The sequence below is a fragment of the Gallus gallus genome, chromosome 2 (assembly GCF_016699485.2).
Source record: "Gallus gallus isolate bGalGal1 chromosome 2, bGalGal1.mat.broiler.GRCg7b, whole genome shotgun sequence".
Classification (NCBI taxonomy): domain Eukaryota; kingdom Metazoa; phylum Chordata; class Aves; order Galliformes; family Phasianidae; genus Gallus; species Gallus gallus.
In genome coordinates, this window is record NC_052533.1 from 88,324,963 (window position 1) to 88,346,169 (window position 21,207).

Below are 21,207 nucleotides of genomic sequence, written 5' to 3' on the forward strand. Positions count from 1 at the left end.
TCTGAGGTCCCTTCCAAGTCTAAGGATTCTCTGATTCTCTTTATGATGCAATGAACCATTGCTGCCCCAGTCTCCCCTTGTTACTGAATTAGGTGTACTGCCTCTACAGAACACTTACCTTGTCTTCAGTGCATTGAGACATTTTCTGTGTCTGGGAGTAATCCTTCAGAGAATGGAACCCACTGTTGTTTTGATTACTGAACTCTGCTCTGGCCAAAAGAATTAAGATTGTTGTACTCAGAGTGTTTTCATATCTGGAAGTGTTTTTATTCCATTATTGCAAGTAACTGTAAAAATGTTACAAGGAGATATTAAAAACATCAAAGAAGTATTACAAGCTAAGGACATTTAGAATTAAAACAAACTTTTAAAAGGCTGCTGAACCATTTGAGGTTGAAAGAGCGTTGTCTGGGATCCCAACAAGAGAAAGTCCAGCTGCAGGACTGACAGGAGCACGGCACGGTTTCTTCCTGGCACAGTGCTCTCCATTTTCTTCCAAAGGAGACCAGGGCTTGTTGAGATACAATAATCACCCCATTCTTACAGTTTCATAGCGGACTCTTGGCTAAGGGTGCACAAGTAGGGAACAAGTTCAGGAATTTATGTGCCCTGTTGTGTGCAGATGCTGCTTGTAAGAAGCGCTGCAAGAGGAAAAATACAAGGGTAAGAGCACGGGATCCTGTGAGTGAGTGAACATAATCATTTAGAAATTTCTGTTTTCTTCTTAGGATTTACATTTCCAGATGCTAATCACAGAATCAGTATTCGCTGTGTTTCTTAAACACGCAATTAGTGGGATTGTGCGCGCACCAGTGATGCTGGCACGCACCAAAAGGATGAGTGCAGCTGCTTGTACATGTTCAGGAAGCATTGCCGTTAATGCGCAGGAGATGTACCATTTGATGGTAGATTTTTAAATCTGAAAGAAAGTACTGGGAAAGGATCTATTGCTTTAGATCTGCTGGTGACAGTCTGCACTGCTTAAATTAGCTGTGTGCCTCCCGTACAGCTGAGATTTGTGCTAGAGGTTCACATGGTTCTGTTTCATTTTCCAGATGCATTGCAAGCTCATTAATGATTCTGAAACTTGACTTCATGCAGAATTTCCCTCTTGCTCCAAAGCTGAGTGATGTTGAATGCATTCATTTTAATGTCAAAAAAGTGCATTTGAAACTGATTAAAAAAAAAAGAAAAAGGGAAAAAAAACCCTTTTCCTCAAAGATTACTTTAGACAAAATCTTGCCTTAGAAGTTGTCATGTGACACAAAAATGCTAAAAGTTGTGAAACTACTGATCCATATTCTCTCCCAAATCATATTTACTGTTACATAGACAGGAGATTTCAGCAAAAGAATTAGGGGTGGGAGAATTTCTGAGTTACAGTTGAATGAAAGTGAAAGACTATCACTTCTAAGGGTGACACAATTGTCTAGTTGCCCTCTGACTTTTTCAATAAGTGATTTCCATTTCCTATGCTCTGATGGCAGGGTATTCGTAAAGAATTGCAATTAAAATCTCTCAGTTTGCTCAGTCTAGAAGTCTGAACCTTCAATTAGCATAATAAAAATTATGGTTATGAAACCAAGCTGTTGATTACTTGTAGCAGTGAGTATCCTGATGCCACTTATAAGAAGAGTATGGATTGTTAATTGAGAAATTAGAGAAATTTCAAAAATCTCATTGTTCTGCCATTGTGTTTCACCCCTATAGAAAAATGTCACAGAGTAGGATTCAGCCCTAAAAATGTTGTTAATTGATTAACATGTTAATTTTAATTGATTAATCATGTTAATTGATTAACATGTTAATTTATTATTTAACATTAATAAGACATCAATGTTAATTGATGATGACTGTGGGATCCTAAGATATGAGCTATAATCTTATATTCTGCAATGTCCATGGCCTGAAGAATACATACTCATAAAAATGACTCCTGATCTACTTCCTTTAATGTGTGATTTGTTACTGTTTGAGGCAGAACTGGTGAAAGAGAAGTCACAGTCCTAGATTCATGTTCATCTCTGCCAGTAGTAAATTGTAACGCTATTTGGCCTGTTGGATGTAGTTCCAAAACTGATAGGTCAGGGCACAAAAACTGATGAACACAACCTGTCATGCATGCATAAAGGAGATAGATTGCTTGCTCACATGCCACATTTTCTTTTTACCAACATGAATTTTTCCTTTTAAAATTTTTATTATTGTTGGAACCTGCCATTTTCTCCCAATAAAAAGAACTGTCTTGACCCAGTAAAGCAGCCTACAGAAGATTAACTTGGATAGGTTTCACAGAATCACAGAATGGCTTTGGTTGGAAGGGACTTTAAAGACCATTCAGCTCCAACCTCCTGCCGTGGGCAGGGCTGCCCCCCACCAGCTCAGGCTGTCCAGGGCCCCATCCAACCTGGCCTTGAACACCTTCAGGGATGGGCCATCCACAACCTCTCTGGTTAGCCTGTTCCAGAACTTCAGTGAAAAACTTCCCTGACATCTAATCTAAACTTTCCTCTAGTTTGAAACCCTGCTCATTATGCATAGAGCTGGCAGCCAGGACTCTTTGCCAGGCAGAAGCCCTGTCTTTTAGCTGAAGTGACTTCAGTCATCAGAAGTCATCAAACTTGTTTTAATTCATTATTCTGTCAATATTCTAAAAAGATCTCACTGCTGCACTGCCCAAGTAGCAGTGAGACAACTGTAAATTTTACCAACAAGTCCAAATTCTGCTCAGACTTACCTTCACACGTTATCTTTTTAGAAGTGTTGTCCCACTGATTCTGAAAGGAATGCTTTCTGAAGCCATAGAATCATAGAATCATCAAGGTTGGAAAAGGCCCACAGGATCACCCAGTCCAACCATCCACCCATCACCAATGGTTCTCGCTAAACCATGTCCCTCAACAACGTCCAGTCATTCCTTGAACACCTCCAGGGTCGGTGACTCCACCACCTCCCTGGGTGAGTCAAAGCTGGTTCCTTTTTTTTTTTCCTTTTTTTTCCCAAGGATATTAGACAAAGATAATCTGCTTTCATCTGACAGTTGTCCTTTTTTGAAAGGCTTTTCTTTGGTAGTACTTTCCATCTGGCACAGACATAGTGCAATAACTTTTGAAGGAGAACCTTATTTCTTCCGAGTCCCCTGGTCCTGTCCTTTGCCAGAGGTGAACTTCTGAGTGATTCCTTCTGTTTCCTCCGAGTAAAGTCTCTTCTCCCCCTTGCTCCATTTCTCCCTTAGTTTCTTGATTTGATAAAGCCAGCAAACACTGGTTGTGATATTCACTTTGTGGTCTATTTAGGCCTTTACAAGGATGCACTGAAAACTGTTTGCATGTGTTATGTATGGCACCACACATTTAACAAATGTCAGTAGCTTTTCAAGCCAGCTTCTTAGAGATACATCAGTGTCCTTGAAGAGACAGGTCCTGTTGATTAGTAAGAAACCTTCAAGTGTTGCATGTCTAACTGTCCTGCTATGCCCATGACATTAATTTTTTATTCTTATTATTCAAAGAATATCTGTAACTAAGCAAAATGCTCTTCTGATATTAAAAAAAAAATAAAAAAAATGTAGCAGTGGTTAGACAGATGGCACCTGATCATTTCAGGCTTTTATGCTAAGGAAATAACATGCTTGCAATACATATAGCTAAGTTAATTATTATTAAAATAATTTCTTTTGAATTTCTAATCCCTCTGAAACCTAATAGGGAAAGTATCTTGTGATGAACGTCTAGCAGATTGCATTTAGTAATTAATAAATTGATATACAGTATGTGCTTTTTAGCAGGCTGCCATCTGTTCTTTCTCCTCACTGGGGACAACACTTATCCAATAATTGTCACACAGTCAGGGTGGTATAAACAGACACCATTTAGAACCTCAAATAATTTTTTTTTTAAATTTATGATAATACTACTGATTTATTTTAATGTACTTTAATATGACTGCAGGAGCTTGATGGTGATTAACACCCTGGATAGGAGGTAACATCATGTCTTTTAGGCATATTTCTATAATGGGGAGTGATTTAGAGAGATGTAAGTGCTGATTCCATCACATGGTTTGTCACTGAGTATCACTGTTACTTCCAACAGCTCTATTTATTTCTGAGGTCCTATACTCAGTAGGTAAAATTAACACCAAACTAAAACTTCCAAGAATTACCATAATTTCACCAAAGGTTCAGCAACACAGAGACAAAGAGCTTGCATGTTCTGGTGTTGTGTCAGTGAGAACTTGCCTTTAGCAGGGATTTTAGAGGGGCTACTGCTTGTCCACAGCGATGCAGGGATCTGGGGGTCAGAAGGACAGATTCTTCTTGGCTCTTGTGCAGGATGACAGATAAGAAATGAGAGCGGGTTCTTCTTATGCGGCCTTTTAGGGCTCACAGAACTACGTTTGGCATCTTTATGAAATTGCAGGACATCTTTTTTGACATCTAGTGACTTTCCTGTCCTTACCATTTTCTATCCTCTTCCACTTGTGCATAATTTCTCTAGTGCTTATGCCAAAGCTGTTGTGTCTTCGGAAGAAAAGGAGTTTGGCCATATTTGAAGAAAGACAGTGGAATTAATTGGTGTTTATATTCTCTAGCCAGAGGGTCTTACAGTGAGAGCTGATCCAGCTCTTGCTAGTTTTCCCCACTGTTATCCATAGCATCATTATGCACAGAAGTTATCATTGCCAAACATGTACAATACCTGAGACACAACAAGGGCAGTAATGGTAGGGAGTCTTGCAATGTGTGGCCTTGAGTCATTTTCTCCTGCATATCCTCAAGTTCTGCACACAATGTCATTATAATAACCACTCAACAAACATTGCTGTGTCTGGGCTGCGATTAAGATATCAACTTCAAACTCAACCTCTTCAAGCACCTTACAGATAAATAGTCCAGACATCATTTTATTAAATCTGTAATGCCAAAAATGGAATTTCAAAGACTGGAGTCTTTCCTGGAGCACATTTACAGCTGCACCATGTTGTCTGAACTGCACAGTAAGGTGTAGCTTGGACTACCAAGCTAGGCTTTGCTCCTGATCCAGCTGGCAAATACTTTTGCATAAGAGCCAGCAGCTTGGTCTAGATTGATCAAGAAACTGCTTGCCAGAGATTTGCGATGGCTAAAACTAGTTGTTGCACTTGCTTTAAAGGTAAACTTACAGACAAAAGAGCAAGTTTGCACCCTTGTTTTAAATTACAAGAGTAATCTCCATTTTAACTAGTCTGTCATTATCGCTGCCCTAAGAATTAATGGAAGAGAGGTTAAGCTACTGAACAGTTGAGTGAACTGCCACCCATTGCATGTGATACTGTGGACTGTAGTTAGGAGAGGAATTGTCAGTGCTAGCCGTACCAAGGGGATTAGTATGACTTCAGGAGGTATCTTAAGGATACAGAATAGGATTTGCTGTGGCCCTTCCTATTTTTCCCGAATCATTTTTATTTTAGTTGTCTTCCATGAGGAAGCACACCAGTAAAAAATCTCTGTACTCCAAATACAGGTAGGAATTGATTTTTGGGGGATCTTCCCCAGACCTGGGAGTTGTTGTTGCATAGATACATGGCTATGGAGCAGCCACAGCTCTCCACGGGCTCCCTCCGTTTCACTGTGAGCAGAGATAAATATATGATAGCAAAGCTCTCTTTCCTGCCTGGGGGCAGTCCAAACTTCACATTGACACAGATCAATACTTTTGCTTCCAACCAGAGGTATTACAATTGTAGGAACATACAAATGAGTTGCCAAGGGAAGCAATTTACTGCTGGCCAGTTCCTCTAGAGCAATTGTCCATTTGCAGGCTCCTGAGGTAGAGCTGGCCAACTTCTGCAGGGAAATAATGACTGAAGGAGAAGTGTTAGCGAGCAGTGCTGCTCAGACAGACAACTGGGAGTCACAGATCCCATCCTTGTGCCTCATTTCTTTCAAGGACAGAGTATTAATGAGGTGCTGACCTGAAACACTAAAGGAAGCTGAAAAGAGAGGGAAAATGAGCTTTCACTCAACATGAAATTAAGATGTCAAGAGCAGAATTAATCAAGATACCAAAGAAAGTGAGAAGAAATTTTGTAATCATCTATACATCAACATTAGAAGCCTGCATAATAAACAAGAAGAACTTGAATTGCTCGTTTGGGAACATATTTTGACCTAATTGGTATTACAGAAACCTGCTGGGAAGATTTGATTGATTGGAATATTAAAATTAATGGCTATAACCTATTTAGGAACAATCAAATATGGAGAAGAAAGGAGAAGAGAGAGGCAATCTGTCAAGAAGTGCATTGCCAATCTGGAGACACTCACAACAGAGAAACTATTGCCCTCAAATATTAATGGGTGAACTTCTTTGAGCAGCACACAAGTTGGGTACAGAATGTGTCTGCTACCTATCCAGGCTGAAAAGACAATTATTATTTATTCTGTTATTGATGGGAGAAGTTGCATTTTCTTGAAGGACTTCAATCTAAATTATACACAGTGTTTCATGCTGCTGGTACATCATGCAGTTAGTAATGAAAGAAACTTCTAAAAATTACAGATGACCATTGCCTAACATGGAAATGTTGCATCCAGATGCATTCATCTGTATTACACTTCATCCTGACAGGTGTAAATTAACAGTACCTGAGATGCAGGTAGTTGTGATTTGCACATATTTATTATGTGCAAACAGGATAACGTACAGATAAATAACTCTATATGCACTAGGATCTGCATGTTCTAATCAAGAAAAGAAGACCACACTTTTTCTAAAACAAGAAAAAAATTAAAGAAGATAGAGAAAGCAATTTTAGCAGAGAGGGAGAGAAGTTCACACTGAATAGTGTATAGAAACAATTACCTAGTAGTTGTGGATTACTGTTTATGAACACTGAAATGCTAATAGTGCAGCAAAAGTGCTCTGTAAGGCATTCTGGTTGTATTTCAAGTGAAGTCAGATAGTTTATATAGGAAATGATGAAATGTTTTCCATCCTAGCAGTACAGCAGAAGGTTACTAAGCACCAAATGTCAAAGGCAGATGTTTTGTAATCTGCAGATCTGTCTGGTTTGCACCTAAAAGCTTCAGAAATGACTGATAAAGAATTCTGTGGGCTACTCATGTCTTTATATTTATTTTTTCTCATTAGAACAATGAGAAGTAATGTACAGTTATTTTGAGGAAGGATAAATGTGATGATCTGGAGAGCTGTAGCCTCTCATATTGGCATCTGTCAGAAGCAAAGCAATAAAATAGAAAGTGGAAGAATCTACTGAAAATAGAATTAAAGGGGGGGATGGTTACACATTTTTTTTTTTTTTAATGACAGTCATCACGGGTTCCTGGTAAATAAAATCTATCCATCCACTTTTTCAAAAAAGAAATTTGTATAAAGTAGTGGTTTTGAGGTTCACAACTGCAATCAAAGGCAGTATCTCACACAAGTCTGAGTAGAGGGCAAAAAATCCACACAGTGCACATCTAATGTAAGTCAGTAAATCATTAAATGTTAAAGAATCCTTATGAAATTATTGTTTTTCTGTGGACTCTTGGCCTTGAAATGGACTGTGTGCAAATCAGAACTGATCAGGCGAATGATATGCCCAAGCAGGCAGGGTTTTAGTGCCCAAGAGTGAGTCCGGGATCTTGACCATCTTTCTTGGATGCCAGCCACTCTCTCTGCAACAGACTGTTGTCTCTGAAGAGAACTCATTGAGGAATAAAATCAATAATATAGTGAATGTGAATAATAATGGTCAGGGCAGAAGAACAGTCAAAAAGTAGTATGCTAAGCACACAGTACCTTGAAAGAATTAAAAATTAAACATAAATGGGATGTAACTGTAAAACTAAAAGAAAACTACTTCCATTGCAATTTAGTAAGTGTGGTGATAGAATTCTTACAGTGGTAATTTTGTAATAAAGTTTGGCTATGTAGTCATCTTTAAAAAAATGCACACCTTGCTTTAGACAGAAGTGAAGTTGAGAGAGACTAACCATGTGCTCTCCATATAAGCTCAGCCTACAGGTAGAGGGAAAGATCCCCTTCAGGTAAGATTGAGGAAAATTAAGAAGGACTCTTGTGGACTCCTTTTTTCTATTTAAATATAAAGAATGCAGCAAGTTTTTAATTGTTGGTGGTTGGTTGGTTTCCTCTTGCTATAGCACATGAAACTATCAGAAAGGAATCATTTTGTTTAGATCTCTTTTTGACAGCCTTGTGCAGTCAGCCTTACACGTACATGTATTAGAGTTCTTGACTCCCCCTGCAGATTTCTGTTTCCTTTTCTTCTTTTCAAGATCTCCATTACTGCACTGTTAAAATAAAAAATATTAAGAAAATATTGTATTGAAACAATTATAGTATGGTTGCATTTCTTTTACTCAACTAACAGTTTTGATATCTGTGTCAACAGTTAGATTGGTGCAGGTGTTTTTTAGAATATTTGGGGTATTAATTTTACTTTTCAGGGGACGTAGCATTCATCCCATTTTCTTGTTAAGATGACCTTTTTCTTTTAGTCATGTACCAATCTAAAAAATATACCGCAGCATGTATGAGAGATGAGTGCACTCTGAGGCTGTCATCAGAAATAAAAAGGGGAAAAAATGTAATAAGTAACATAAGAATATCTGTAATTAAATACCATAAAAGAAAACAGCTTTCACATCCTTCCTACCTAATACTCAAGAACATTGGAAGGTACAGGGTTTATCTGTTATCAGTGCCAGTTCAGATTGAATGTGTCTGGGACATGTCAATGCTGATTGCGTGTCTGGTGAAGTGAGAATAAATACAATGAAATAACAATAAAGGAAGAGAATCAATGAAGCAGTTGTTTTTTGGGATGCTTTCTTGTCATTGTTACTGTTCTACCAACCTCCAATTGCTGGATTTTGAAAGAGGGAGCACTATTAAGGTTTATAGCTTCAGTGTAAGTCTATGATAACTGTTGACAATATAGTTGAAGATAAATGAATTTGGCAGGCAATGTCAGAACTTCATATAGAAGTCATGCTTTCTGCTAACAGCACCTTGTTTTGTTTAGAGTATGAAGGATCTGGGACAGAAGTTCAGAGAAAACACTCAAAATGTGGAGTTTGCAAATATAGGGCTGAGTGTGATGAAGATGCAGAAAATGTTGGGTAAGTAACAAGTTTTCCTTAACAATGTCAGTGAACAAAAGAAAAAGTATGTGATTATCTTGACTATGCTTGTTCCTACTAATCAAAGTTTTAATGCTGTCTAATAATGATGTGTTTGATATGTGTCAGTGAAGAATAAATTATTTTCAGCTGCAAGATATAGGGAGAAAACAGTGCATGGCAAAAAAAGAACCCAACACAGAACACAAGAATACAAAATAAATACTCATCATTCATCTCAGACTTTTTTTCAGTATGTTCTGCTTTTCTGTACAGTATTACTGCGCAAAGTCTACTTCTCTTTTCTTTTATCTTCTAGCTGGGATCTATTTCACGTACAATGTGTCATAGGCTCACAAGATTTTATTATGAGATATCAGCGTAAGGAAATCTCAGGATGTTCTGCACTAATATTCAAGATGTATGCTACAACTTAATCTTGAATATACAGGTGAAAACAAAATGGCAATAGTACACATGAATAGTAGCCCAATACTTCAGGTTTCCTAAAATGTCATACCACCAAAGTAGGCTTGCTCTTTTATGGGGAGACAAATGAACTGTAGCCATATTTCATAATAATTATAATTTTCTGCAATATTGCCTTGGTCTGTTTCATTTATGACTGTCAAGATGGGTATAGATTTGTTTGTTATATGCACTGAGATGCACTCTTGGCTTTGGAAAATCAATTCTCAAGCATTCAATTTCAGTAAAAGATTGCCTATTCAGTCTATACAGGTAGAGTTTGCATTTCTGTGGCTTTATAGTATCCAAAAGAGAAGATAGAGTTGAAGACAGTGGAAGATTTTTCCTTGGTGTTCTGCTTATATAAATGAAGCCAACTTCTTCCTTCTTGATAAAAGTGGAGTGTTTTGTTGTGTTGGGGTTTTGTTTGTTTGTTTGTTTGTTTGTTTGTTTGTTTGTTGATTCTTTAAGAATCATTAGTGCTCTTCAAAAAATATGTGAAATGAAGATATTTAAATAGAAAAAAATAATAAAAAGTTAGGAAATATCCTTATGAGGCTTGCTTACAACCTGTCAGATCTGTATTTGTTTCAGCTTTGTCAGCTTTCCAACCTAAATTACTTCATTTTTTGCCCATTACCTTTGACCAGTATAGCCTTTAGTGATATTCACTGTCAGTTTGGATTCAGACTAAATAGGGCCCTGCTACCTTAGATTACCTATGCAAGGTTCATTTTGACATGTCAATCAGAATGTCACAGATTTACTTCAGTATAAGTTAGGAGTTTGGTGCCTTTTATTCCTAAAATCAAAGCAGTTATTTACCTGACAGAAGATGGGATTGAAATCTGTTTGGGAAACTCTAATACAACCTCCTTTCAGAATGCTTTATACATCCGTGTTTTTTAACCCCATGAAACTATATCATCAGATATAAAATTATTGGCAACACAAACATCTTTAATCAGATTTGTATAAGCACCACTCAGTTCCTATTTTTATTTAACATTCTTAGTATCCTAGAATGGTTTGGGTTGGAAAGGACCTTTATACATAACACAGTTCCAACCCTCTACCAAGGGCAGAGATACCTCCTACTTGCCCAAAGCCCCATCCAGGCTGGCCTTGCGCACTTCCAGGGAGGGAACATACATAGAATCATACAATAATTTTGTGCTGTATTACTACCATTATCACTCCCAATTCTAGCAAACCATGCAAGCACTCCAATTTAATAAGAATATGCTGTCTTGATTTTTTCCTTTTTAAACCATGAGAGTTACCACAGAACTTTTTGGCATAATGGAGTGATATCTATTGAATCATAAACAAAAATTTCATTTAGTTCTGTTCAAGGAGACTTCTTAGGGCTGGGTAACCTTTGCTTGGACTTTGTGGCATTAAAACACTTAAAATGATCGGTGTGATTACAAAAGGCATTTTAGGAGGATTCTTTTTCAAGATAATAACTGAATGAGTTAACTGAACTGTCTCCTATTGTTCAGTAGATAATCTCAAGCCATATTCATGAGATGCAGTCTAATACTTACAGTAAATACAAAATCGTGCATTTTTAGATCCTTTTTCCAAACACCACAATCTGAGACATCGCAAACATCAGTTCCTTTCTGTTCTGAGTGCTCCTGAGATGTGAAATGACATCTGCTCTACGATTTCATGAATAAACTAAGTTATGGATAAAATGATTAGCCTGCGGACAGACAGCAAATTAGTGGAAGGGGAGACATCCATGCCACAAAGTGTTGAGTGGTTTGAGATAAATGAGCTAGCACTAATGAGAAATCCCCAGTCCTGCCAACAGGGCAGCCACAGCAGCCTGGAGTGCAGCATAGGCAGATTTTCTCCTGGTGACAGAATGATTCAGCTAGAGGCAGTTTTATTTCATATGGGTTGTGGTTTGTCTTTTGGACCTCAAAAGATGGGGCAGTCCTATGCAAAAAATGATTACATCTTTAAGCGAAAACTACAGGATAATTTGTACAGTGAAACAGGAGCAATACTGTGGTAGCAACTACTTGGCATTTTCTGATAGCTAAATTTGGACTTGCTGATGTCTAAGCAAGTTCTTTCTTTTTGGAGTTGCACAGTGATAGCATAAAGTTGAAAGATGTGTCAGAGCATGGGACGTTCCAATTTGATATAATGGAAAACATTTCTTCCTTAGGGTGGTCAGGCTCCAGAAGAAGGTGTCTGGTGAAGCTGTGGAGTTCAGACCAGTCGATGTGGTCAGAACCTGATAGGACACAACCATGGACACCCTGGTCCAGCTGTACTATCTTTGAGCAGAATTTTGGAATAGCTGACCTCTGCACATCCCTTCAAGCCAAAATTATTCTGTGATTCATAGAATCATAGAATGGTTTGGGTTGGGAGGGACCTTTAAGATCATCTATTTCCAACCCCCCTGCTATAGGCAGGGGCACCTCCCTCCAGACTAGGTTGCTCAGAGCCCCATCCAGCCTGGCCTTGAATGCTTCCAGGGAGGGGACATCCACAACCTCTCTGGGTGACCTGTTCCAGTGTCTCACCACCCTCACAGTAAAGAATTTATTTCTAATATCTAGTCTAAACCTACCCTCCTCCAGTTTAAAGCCATTTCTCCTTGTCCTGTCACTACCTGCCCTTATAAAAAGTCCCTCCCCAGCTTTCCTGTAGGCCCCGTTCAGGTACTGGAAGGGCACTATAAGGTCTCCTTGGAGCCTTCTCTTCTCCAGACTGAAGAGCCCCAGCTCTCTCAGCCTGTCCTCATAGAGGAGGTGCTCTAGCCCTCTGATTCTGTGTAGTTATCAAATCCCAGTGCTTTCCAAAAACAAATTTAAACAAGTGTATGCAGCTGAGATGCACTCCACGTTACCAGTTAGTGATGTTATTTTTAGTTGATCCTTAAACCATCCTTCCTCTTACAGTTACACATTTTTAGTTTTCAGGCTAAGCATTGAAGTAAGGTAGCTCTCGCTGATCAAAATTGCAATGTATGCCTCTATTACACAAGATCATACTGTCTGAAAAATTAAAGCTTTGCACCACATTTGTGATTTGTATCTTCATTTTGTTTCATTTCTCATAAACATTATCTATACCAGAAGTGGTTACAATGCATGGTAAATTGAATGCAAGAATATGAACAACTTTTTCATTTGCACTGCCTTCTCAAAAACTGTGGATGTTAATTTTACGTGGACTGACTAAGAGAAAGAAGTGAAGTTTGAGCAGATGGTTGTCATAAACAGCATGCCATACTTAGAAAATTAATGTTCAAGTGTATGCAAATTAGTATATTATATAAGATTTCCTTATATAAATACGAAAAGGAATCAATTTGAGGAAACATCATAGAAATATACTTTTTTTTTCTTTCTCATAGAACTTATAAGTATTTCAAAGAATTTTGACTGTATGGACAGACTTTCGAAGAGCCTAAACAATCACTAGTGGATGCACTAGTCTTAAGATGCGTGAAGATTTACTATGCCTTATTTGTTCTGTACCTTTCTGTAGGTTGCAACAGCCTGCAGACAACAGACTTCAGATACATTAGATATGATTTTTTTCCCCCTTTACCAACAAAACTGAATCATGCATTGCATACTTCATGGAGAAGCCATTGTCTGAGACTGATCTGTTACTTTACTTTACTTTCCGTCCTGTCCATCAAAATGTCTCTCTGACCAGAATTTTGCTCTCTTGCTTAGAAGAAGCAGCATAATGGTACAAAACTTGTAGTAAGGGAGTGAAAAAGGACACGTGAGGTTGGTAAATGTAAACTTTTGTGAAGGAAACTGGCCAGAAGCCTAAATATGTAAGCAGCATGAGGGTGGTGTGTGTTTTCTGCCTGAATTTGGAACTGGAAATGACTTCCTGTTGAGAAGTGGAGCTGGAGATGGCAACACACAGCTTGGGGCCACCAAGAGTAGTGCTGATGTGTTGGAAGCTAGTGAGCTAACCCTGTAGGGAAGCGACAGAAACATATAGTTTTCTATTGATAGTTTCATCTTGGCGTGCACTGGACTTTTCAGCTCTATTGGTCACGTTACAGATCACCCTATCAGTACACAGTCAGAATATGGTATATTAATAAATATTGAAACACACTTACTAATCCAGTATAAATGTAAAATAAATGCATAAATGTGGTTGTACAATTGTATTCATTAGTGTAGCACTTAAATCTTTCTTCAATGAAAGCAGTGTATACCAATATTTATACTATTGTGGCTGTTAAGGACACTGAGATATATTATTTCTCAGATAAATTTACCTAATGTAAATCTCATACAAAGCTTCTAAACCACATGTTGTCTTAGTTTACTGCATATGACTGAAACAGATTTTTTTCAGGTCCTTTGAGACCTGAATATTTATATATTTTTTTTTACAGTAGCCACTTGCAGCAATGATAAAGAAATTGAAAGCATAAATATACTTGCAATTTTTTGGGAATGTGAGAGCCCACCCTTCTATATTTCTTTAGAAGATTTCGATTTTTAAATGGTCCCAATTTATGTGTTTTTTAAAGGTTTTATTGCTACTACCCAATCTTTCTTTTTTCTACACATTTCTTCTTATACATATCAAAACTCGTTCTCACATTAAGGCAGGATTTTTTAATATTGATGTTTCAAAATCACAGAATGACAGAATTGTAGAGGTTGGAATAGATCTCTAGAAACCACAGAGTCCAACCCCCTACTACAGCAGGTTTCCTGCAACAGGTCACACAGGAAAGTGTCCAGGTGGGTTTTGAATATCACCAGAGAAGGAGACTCTACCACCTCTCTAGGCAGCCTGTGCCAGTGCTCTGTTCCAGTCACCCTCACAGTAAAGAATTCTTTCCTCATGTTTGTAAGGAACTCCCTGTGTTCCAGTTTTTGCCCATTGCCCCTTGTTCTGTTGCTGGGCACCACTGAAAAGAGCCTGGCCCCATCCTCATCCCCATCCTGCCCTTTAGATGTAACTTCATCTCACATTTTTTCTTCATATGCAAAGTCTTCTTTTTGCATTCTACAGGTTCCTGAAGGGAGATTGTGATGAGGAGGGGTTTGGCCTCTTCTCCCAGGCAACAAACAGGACCCAAGGAAATGACCACAATTTGTACCAGAGGAGGTTTAAATTAGACGTAAGGAAAAACTTTTTCTCTCAGAGAGTGGTCAAGCACTGGAATGGCCTGCCCAAGGAGGTGGTGGAGTTGCTGTCCCTGGCAGTGTTCAAGAGGTGTCTGAATGAGGAGCTATGAGATATGGTTTAGTGGCTTGTGGCCTCAAGGTTACTGGGAGGATGGTTGGACTAGATGATCTTGCAGGTCCTTTCCAACCCTGTGATTCTATGATTCTATTTTTTCAAACTAAAAAGTAGTTTTGCTTATCAGAAGTGATATCCCCTCCTCTTGCACCCTTGTGTTATATTGCGCATCTCTTTTTTTCTCTCATGTCAAAGAATTACTGAATACTTGAGTAAAACATTCTGCCAACATCTAGTAAGTATCTGAAGGCATTTTAAAGTATGTTGTAACTTCAAGAAAATATAAACAGAGGAAATACAGAAATGAGATTCTGAGCACATTCGGCCTTCTTTTAATAATGAGTGCTATGCTGTCGAAGATCTGTTTTGACTCATAATGTGGATTTTTTTTTTCCATAAAGGTTGACAACTGATCCCCAAGTAAACTTTTTGAGATTAACATTTTGCAACATTTACTTCTGAGAGAACAGGTGTCTCAGTGCCACACAGATTGAACAGCCACGTGATTTATATAACGTGTGTTTTCACAATGGCCAAAACAGGAATTCAGAAGTATAATTATTGACACTTAGGAATAGCAATATGGATATCTTGGGATCCTGCTTTTTGTCTTCTCTATATAATCTGTCTTCCAGGGAAAGGCTTGATCTGTTTGAAGTTATGGCACACTGGTTCATACTTGTCTCTTTGGACCAATTTTTCACTCAGTTACCATAGTCAACATTTTATGACCTTTTTAGATGCTGGTATTCATAAGAAATGGTATTTTAATCCTGTGTGAATGAAGTTCACAGCTTTCTGGGCCAGTGGAAAACAGAAATCCTAAGTCTCTGTGTGGCACAAAACAAACACAAATAAAGGAAATCAAGATAAACAAGGGATTTATTATTTTTATATGGGATTACATACAATTCACAGTTGCACAGTACAATTGTGCTATGGTAAATTCTGATATGAAAGGAATAGTATAATGATCTCTTCGTTATACTAACTAATAAGAAATTGAATAGGTTCTAGTGGATAATAATCCAGGCTTGGTTTTTTTATATAATGTATGTTTTAAAGATCTTTGCAGCAATGCGTGCCAAGTCTTTGAAGGTTTATATTATTTGAGGATAGAGGGAGAGTTAGGGCACTCTTGTGAGAACAAGCATCATTTGTTATGTGCTGCTAGAAGCTCACTGTGATTAGGGACTTAATTTCTAAAGTGGTCAAAGAAAGCTATAAAATTAAAATAGGAGGCGAAGGTATAGCTGGAAAGTAGCTGAGGCTTATGGTATTTAAAGGGTGTGCTGCTTTGCTGGCAAAACTAAAGACTGAGAGGGTGTTCAAGCAGGACATAGAGAAGCCTGCAGAATTGAAAGCTACTTCACTTGCGCTTATCTCCTCAGTATTAAAAAGGGATTTTAAAAAGGACGCCAAAAAAACCTAATGAATATTCAACGTTAGTTGAATAGGTAGAGAAATCACTTTGAAACCCAGATTTTCTTAGTTCAAGTTTCATCTGGAGAGAACTGCACACAAGGGAATGAACATCAAACGAAAGGTAATCCTTCATTTGCCTTTATCACACTTGGTTATCTTCTTAACTGCAATTGCAACACCCCAGCTATTTCTGTTCACCTAAATGTATTCCATCAAGCTTACATTTATCCATCTGTGTGCATCTCACGTGCTGTTTTATTCTGGTATTTCCACTCTATACTTGTAAACAGATGTGTCAATAAATAGGTGAGTAGCTGGGAAAGCTTACTGTTGCATTCTACTACTGGAAGTGAGGGGCAAGCAGTACTCCCCATGATGCCCATCCAGAAAAACATTATTGGAAAATCCCACATGGGCACAAAGGCCTGCCCTCTACTTGGAATGGCTGGCCTCTCACAGCGGTCAAACCCACTCCACAAATGTGCTTTTCCTCTTTTCTCTGAATCTATCGCAGTTCTTAAGCAGGCAGAATTTCTAAGAAATCGCATGCCTCTTGAAGCCTGAAAAGGAAAAGAAGCCTTCAAATGTGTTGTGATCTCTGGGGATCTAATTAATTTACTGATAACAGCAAGTGCTCTTACAGCCTGAGCTTGTTTCAAATGTGTCACGTCATTTTACTAAACAAGTTTTCCTTGTTACACCTAATAACCTCATCTAAATGAATGGTACATTCTCATTTCTTATTTATTGAAAGCACCTTTTTTTTTTAAATTGTTGTTTGGTTCAATTTTATCACCTCTTGATATCCAAATGCTTTTCTGTTTAACTAATGGTGTTAATGAATGATATGCGTGCAACTTCCAAAAGCACATTTTCACAAGAAAGTTGAACTTCCATTTAATTCTTTTTTTTTTCCAATTAAATTAATTTTTTTCCAATTAAATTCTAATTTAATTGGAAAGCAAATCATCACCTTCTTTCTTAGGACATCAGCTTTCTGATGACAAGTGATAAAATTTAGTTTTTTTGTGTACCCTACCGCATCATGAAAACATCTGGATATGTCCTGTTGACTTTTCAGGCCTAAATTGAGAGAAACTAAGAAGTAACCACCTCTAACAAGACATCAACTTGGAGAATTAAGTACACATTTCAAGCCTCTTGGTTAAAAACCAGTAGGAAGGGTCTTGAAGAAATTCTTCTTGTGCTCTGACTCTTTTTATCCCAGTATGACTTCTATAGCAAGCTGTTACAGCAAAAACTGGAAGCACTCATTCACTTCTTTCTGGTATAAAGCATCAAACACTTTTATGTTATCCTTAGTACAAATGTATGTTAAGTGGCTGCTCTTTGAGTGATTAACTTCCTTCTTCTGAAAGCTGCACTGAGCAGCCACACGTCAGACAGAAGGTACTACTTGGTAACTTTTTGTTTTTCCTATGAGTGAAAAGCAGGATCGTGTTCGGCAAACACATACAAAAGCCAACAGCAAAGCAACAGTGGGGCTTGAGCAGTGGAATGGTGGCAAAACACCCAGAATTTACAGCAGGTCAAAAATTTTGCAATTCTCTCAACCTGTGCTGGGATATGATGGTTTACTCAGGCACGGCCTTGGCAAGTCTAAAGTCAGACTGATGTCTTGTAAAAATCAACTGGAAGAACAGGGAAGCCTTATTTGCAGAGCATTTTTTTAATTATTTTTGATGCACACTTTTCTGTGCACTCACTTTTATCAGCTCAGCATCAGTAGTTTATGCTTGGACCGTTGCTGGACTTTAGAGAATGGTTCCTGGAAGTTACTCAGGAATAACTGACAGAGAGCTACGAGAATGATACTATGGTATGTAAAAGTGCTTTAACATTTTTGCAAGCTTTTGATATAATAGTTTTTGAATAATTATTCTTAGTTAAAATTTGGGGTTTTCCTTCCTTAAGAGCCTTCCTGATTCCCTTGTAGGATCACTTGTGAGGCATAAGCATACCTGTCAGCATGGCACTTGCCTGAGAGACAGGACTCAAACCTCTCTGCTGCCCATCTTTGAGCCTTGTCATATGTGACCCCAAGTGTCACTGGCTCTGCTCTGGAGACTGGGAGTTCACTTCAGCCACAGTTGTCTTGTCATTGCATTTTCTGGCTACTTTCAGCATGAAAGCTGTTTTAATATCAGGTTTTCCACACTAGAAGCAATAAGCAAGATATTGTTCTGCAGTTATTTATGACTGACATCCTCACAGGGCAGCTGGGATTGTGCCAGTCATCCAGAATAGGACCAACCTTTAACATTTATGAAAATATACCGAGGGACCAAAATAGCAGTGTCTAAGCCATTATGGTTAATTCACCTGCAAGCATTGAGTTTCTATATGTGAGTAATTTTCTATTATTACAAAAAGTATTGTGTGATAGGCACTGTTTGTTTTTCTTTCTTAAAACATCCATTTTGGTGTGTTGTAATTTCAGTGTGCAGCTACTTGCTTACCAGAAGGCACATGCACAAAGCACACCTCATAATTGAAGCTGAGAATGCATCTTGCTCCTGGTCTTTTCCATAAAGAATAGAAAGACAATTTTATCTAAAAATCAGTTAGAAGTATGAAAAGCTAGAATCAATGCTGTCTCAATAGATGCAGAATAGTACTTTAATACATATTTTAAATGAGTAGAAATAAGGTGGAAAATTCTGTTTGAAATACCTTTTTTGTGTGTGTGTGTGTGTTAGTATCTTAACCTACACCTTATAGATATAGGCTTTCCAATGCTTCCTGCTTTATAAAATTATGTTCCATTGCAAATCATTCCCCTGTAATGTAACTGTACTGTCTAACATTTCATGGCAGGGATGAGCTCACGTAGAATTATATTCTATTTTTTTTTCAAATTTCAGATGTCCTGGGTAGGGAGGCAAGAGGCTAAGGCATGTATTTTCTCTCACTGAGCAGCACTGCGCTTCTATTTTCCTGGAGAAGGAAGGGTCACGTGGTGCACTGCCATTTGGGAGACTGAAAAGCACAGAAAGCCTCTGAAGCACAAGGTGTTAAAATCAAAAGCAGGAAGCCACTGCCTGAAGTAACAAAATAAGGGTTGAAATCAACAAGGTGTATAATTTACACCTCCTCATGGGCTGTGTTTAGTTGTCCTAGGCTTTGACGTTTGCCTGACTTTAGGAGTCCAGCGCGTGGTGGTGGTCAGTTCCCCTTAGGCGGTTGGATTTTCTGTCCTTGGTACAGCATCAAGCTATTGTCCTGCCCTCTGTAGCTCTCTGTCTTCAGGATGTAGCATATTTTCTGTATTTCACAGAAGGCTCATTTGGGAATCTTACGATACTTTCCTGAGCTGCTTTTAGGTTTCAGACAGTGGTAGTGAGCCTGTTCTCTCTCAGGAATTCAGCTGCCAACTTTGTTTTTTTTGATATACAGCATCAGAGCAGCAATTCATTCTCCCATGGTTTTACCTTTCTTAGCAAACACCGAGCATTTAAAAACATTTTTTTGTTTCATGTTTTCTACCAAAAGCATATTTCAGCTTCACTGGGAAGTTCAGTCCCTTAAGCCGAGTTCATAGGATGGGAGCATGTGGAGATGTGGGCCTCAGCTAGTCTGCTCACACATGGCATATTAGCAAAAGGACGAAGGGTAGCAGATGAGGCAGTACCATGGAGACTACAGGCTGTGCAAGTTGGTATCAAATGTGCCAAACAATTTTTCATTATGCTCCTACCTCCTTTTTTTTTTTTGTTCCTCTTTACACTCAGCTCTCCCGGGCTGGGGCAGGAAGGCATGCAGTCAAACTACTTACTTCTGCCTGATGCCCAGCCCAGAGTCCCCCACATACGCTTTCCTAATATGTGCAGCAGTATATGTAAATTGCCTACTTTTACATGCCAGACAGCTCGGTTGAAAGCATCTATACAAATAACTGAACTGCCAGGTGAAGGTCTGAGTCATCATTTTGCCTCACAGACGTAGGCAAAGCAGCAGCTAAAAGCCTCAGGCAGATAACTGTGTGCATCTGAGTGAATGTCTGAAACTTCTGAAGTCTTGAGCAGAAGCTAGCTACTTGCTAGCTGCAGCCACCATGGACTGCTTGTAAATTTGGGGTAATACAAGCTAAGTGGAAGTGTCATGTGCCGAGTTCTCCAATTAATAAAGAGACACGAGGCGAGGTCAGCAATTAGGAAGCTGATGGTGCATTTCATTCCTGCAGACAGTTTAGAATGGGAAACCAACAGCTTGGGCTCTGGAGAGAAGGGGGTTCTAAAAGGAAGTGCTCTTGGAAAGAAGAAAGAGGGCTGGAAGGAGGATGGGATGATCCTGGAAGCAAGGGGCAGATCCTGGACCAGGCGTGCCCGTGCTGGGAGATGCCCTGGCACCTCAGCTGGATTTGCAAGCAGCTTGGCTAGCAATGGTTGGTAATAGCAAAAAGCATCAGAGAAAGAACTACCACCACCTTCTACCCAGCCTCCTCACAGAGAAAGGCAGTCAAGACCTACCCAATGATACTCTGGCATTGCTATCTAGCCAAGGGAAGGGATTCTGCCACTCTGCTCTGCGCTGCACAGCCTCAAGTCTGGGTGGCACAATATAAGAAGGACATAAAACTCTTAGAGAGCATACAAAGGAGGGCTGCAAAGATGGGGAAGGGTCTCTTGAGGGCAAGAGGTATGAGGAGCAGCTGAGGTCCCTGGCTTAGTTCAGTGCAGAGCAGAGGAGCTGAGGGGAGGCCTCATGGCGGCTGCAGCTCCTCACAGGGAGTGGAGGGGAAGTGCTGAGCTCTTGGCTTTTTTTTTTGGTGTTTTTTTTTTTTCCCTCTTTTCCTACATCTAGATAATAATTTTTTGTACATTAGCTACATGGTTGGAGTTAAGGCAGGAAGTGTTTATCAGTAATCTGAAAATAAGACAGGAATTCACAACTACCCCCCAGAA

The 21,207-nt window shown here is 38.9% G+C and overlaps 1 protein-coding gene across 2 annotated transcripts in view; it reads left to right on the forward strand.

The window, feature by feature from the left end:
* Positions 1–21,207, forward strand: part of TMEFF1 (transmembrane protein with EGF-like and two follistatin-like domains 1) — a 119,849-nt gene that overhangs the window by 85,735 nt on the left and 12,907 nt on the right. For both annotated transcript variants that reach the window (XM_015282401.4, XM_040696424.2), the window contains one exon: positions 9,034–9,130. In XM_015282401.4, the coding sequence (XP_015137887.1) occupies positions 9,034–9,130 (97 nt within the window). The remainder of the gene's footprint in view (positions 1–9,033; positions 9,131–21,207) is intronic.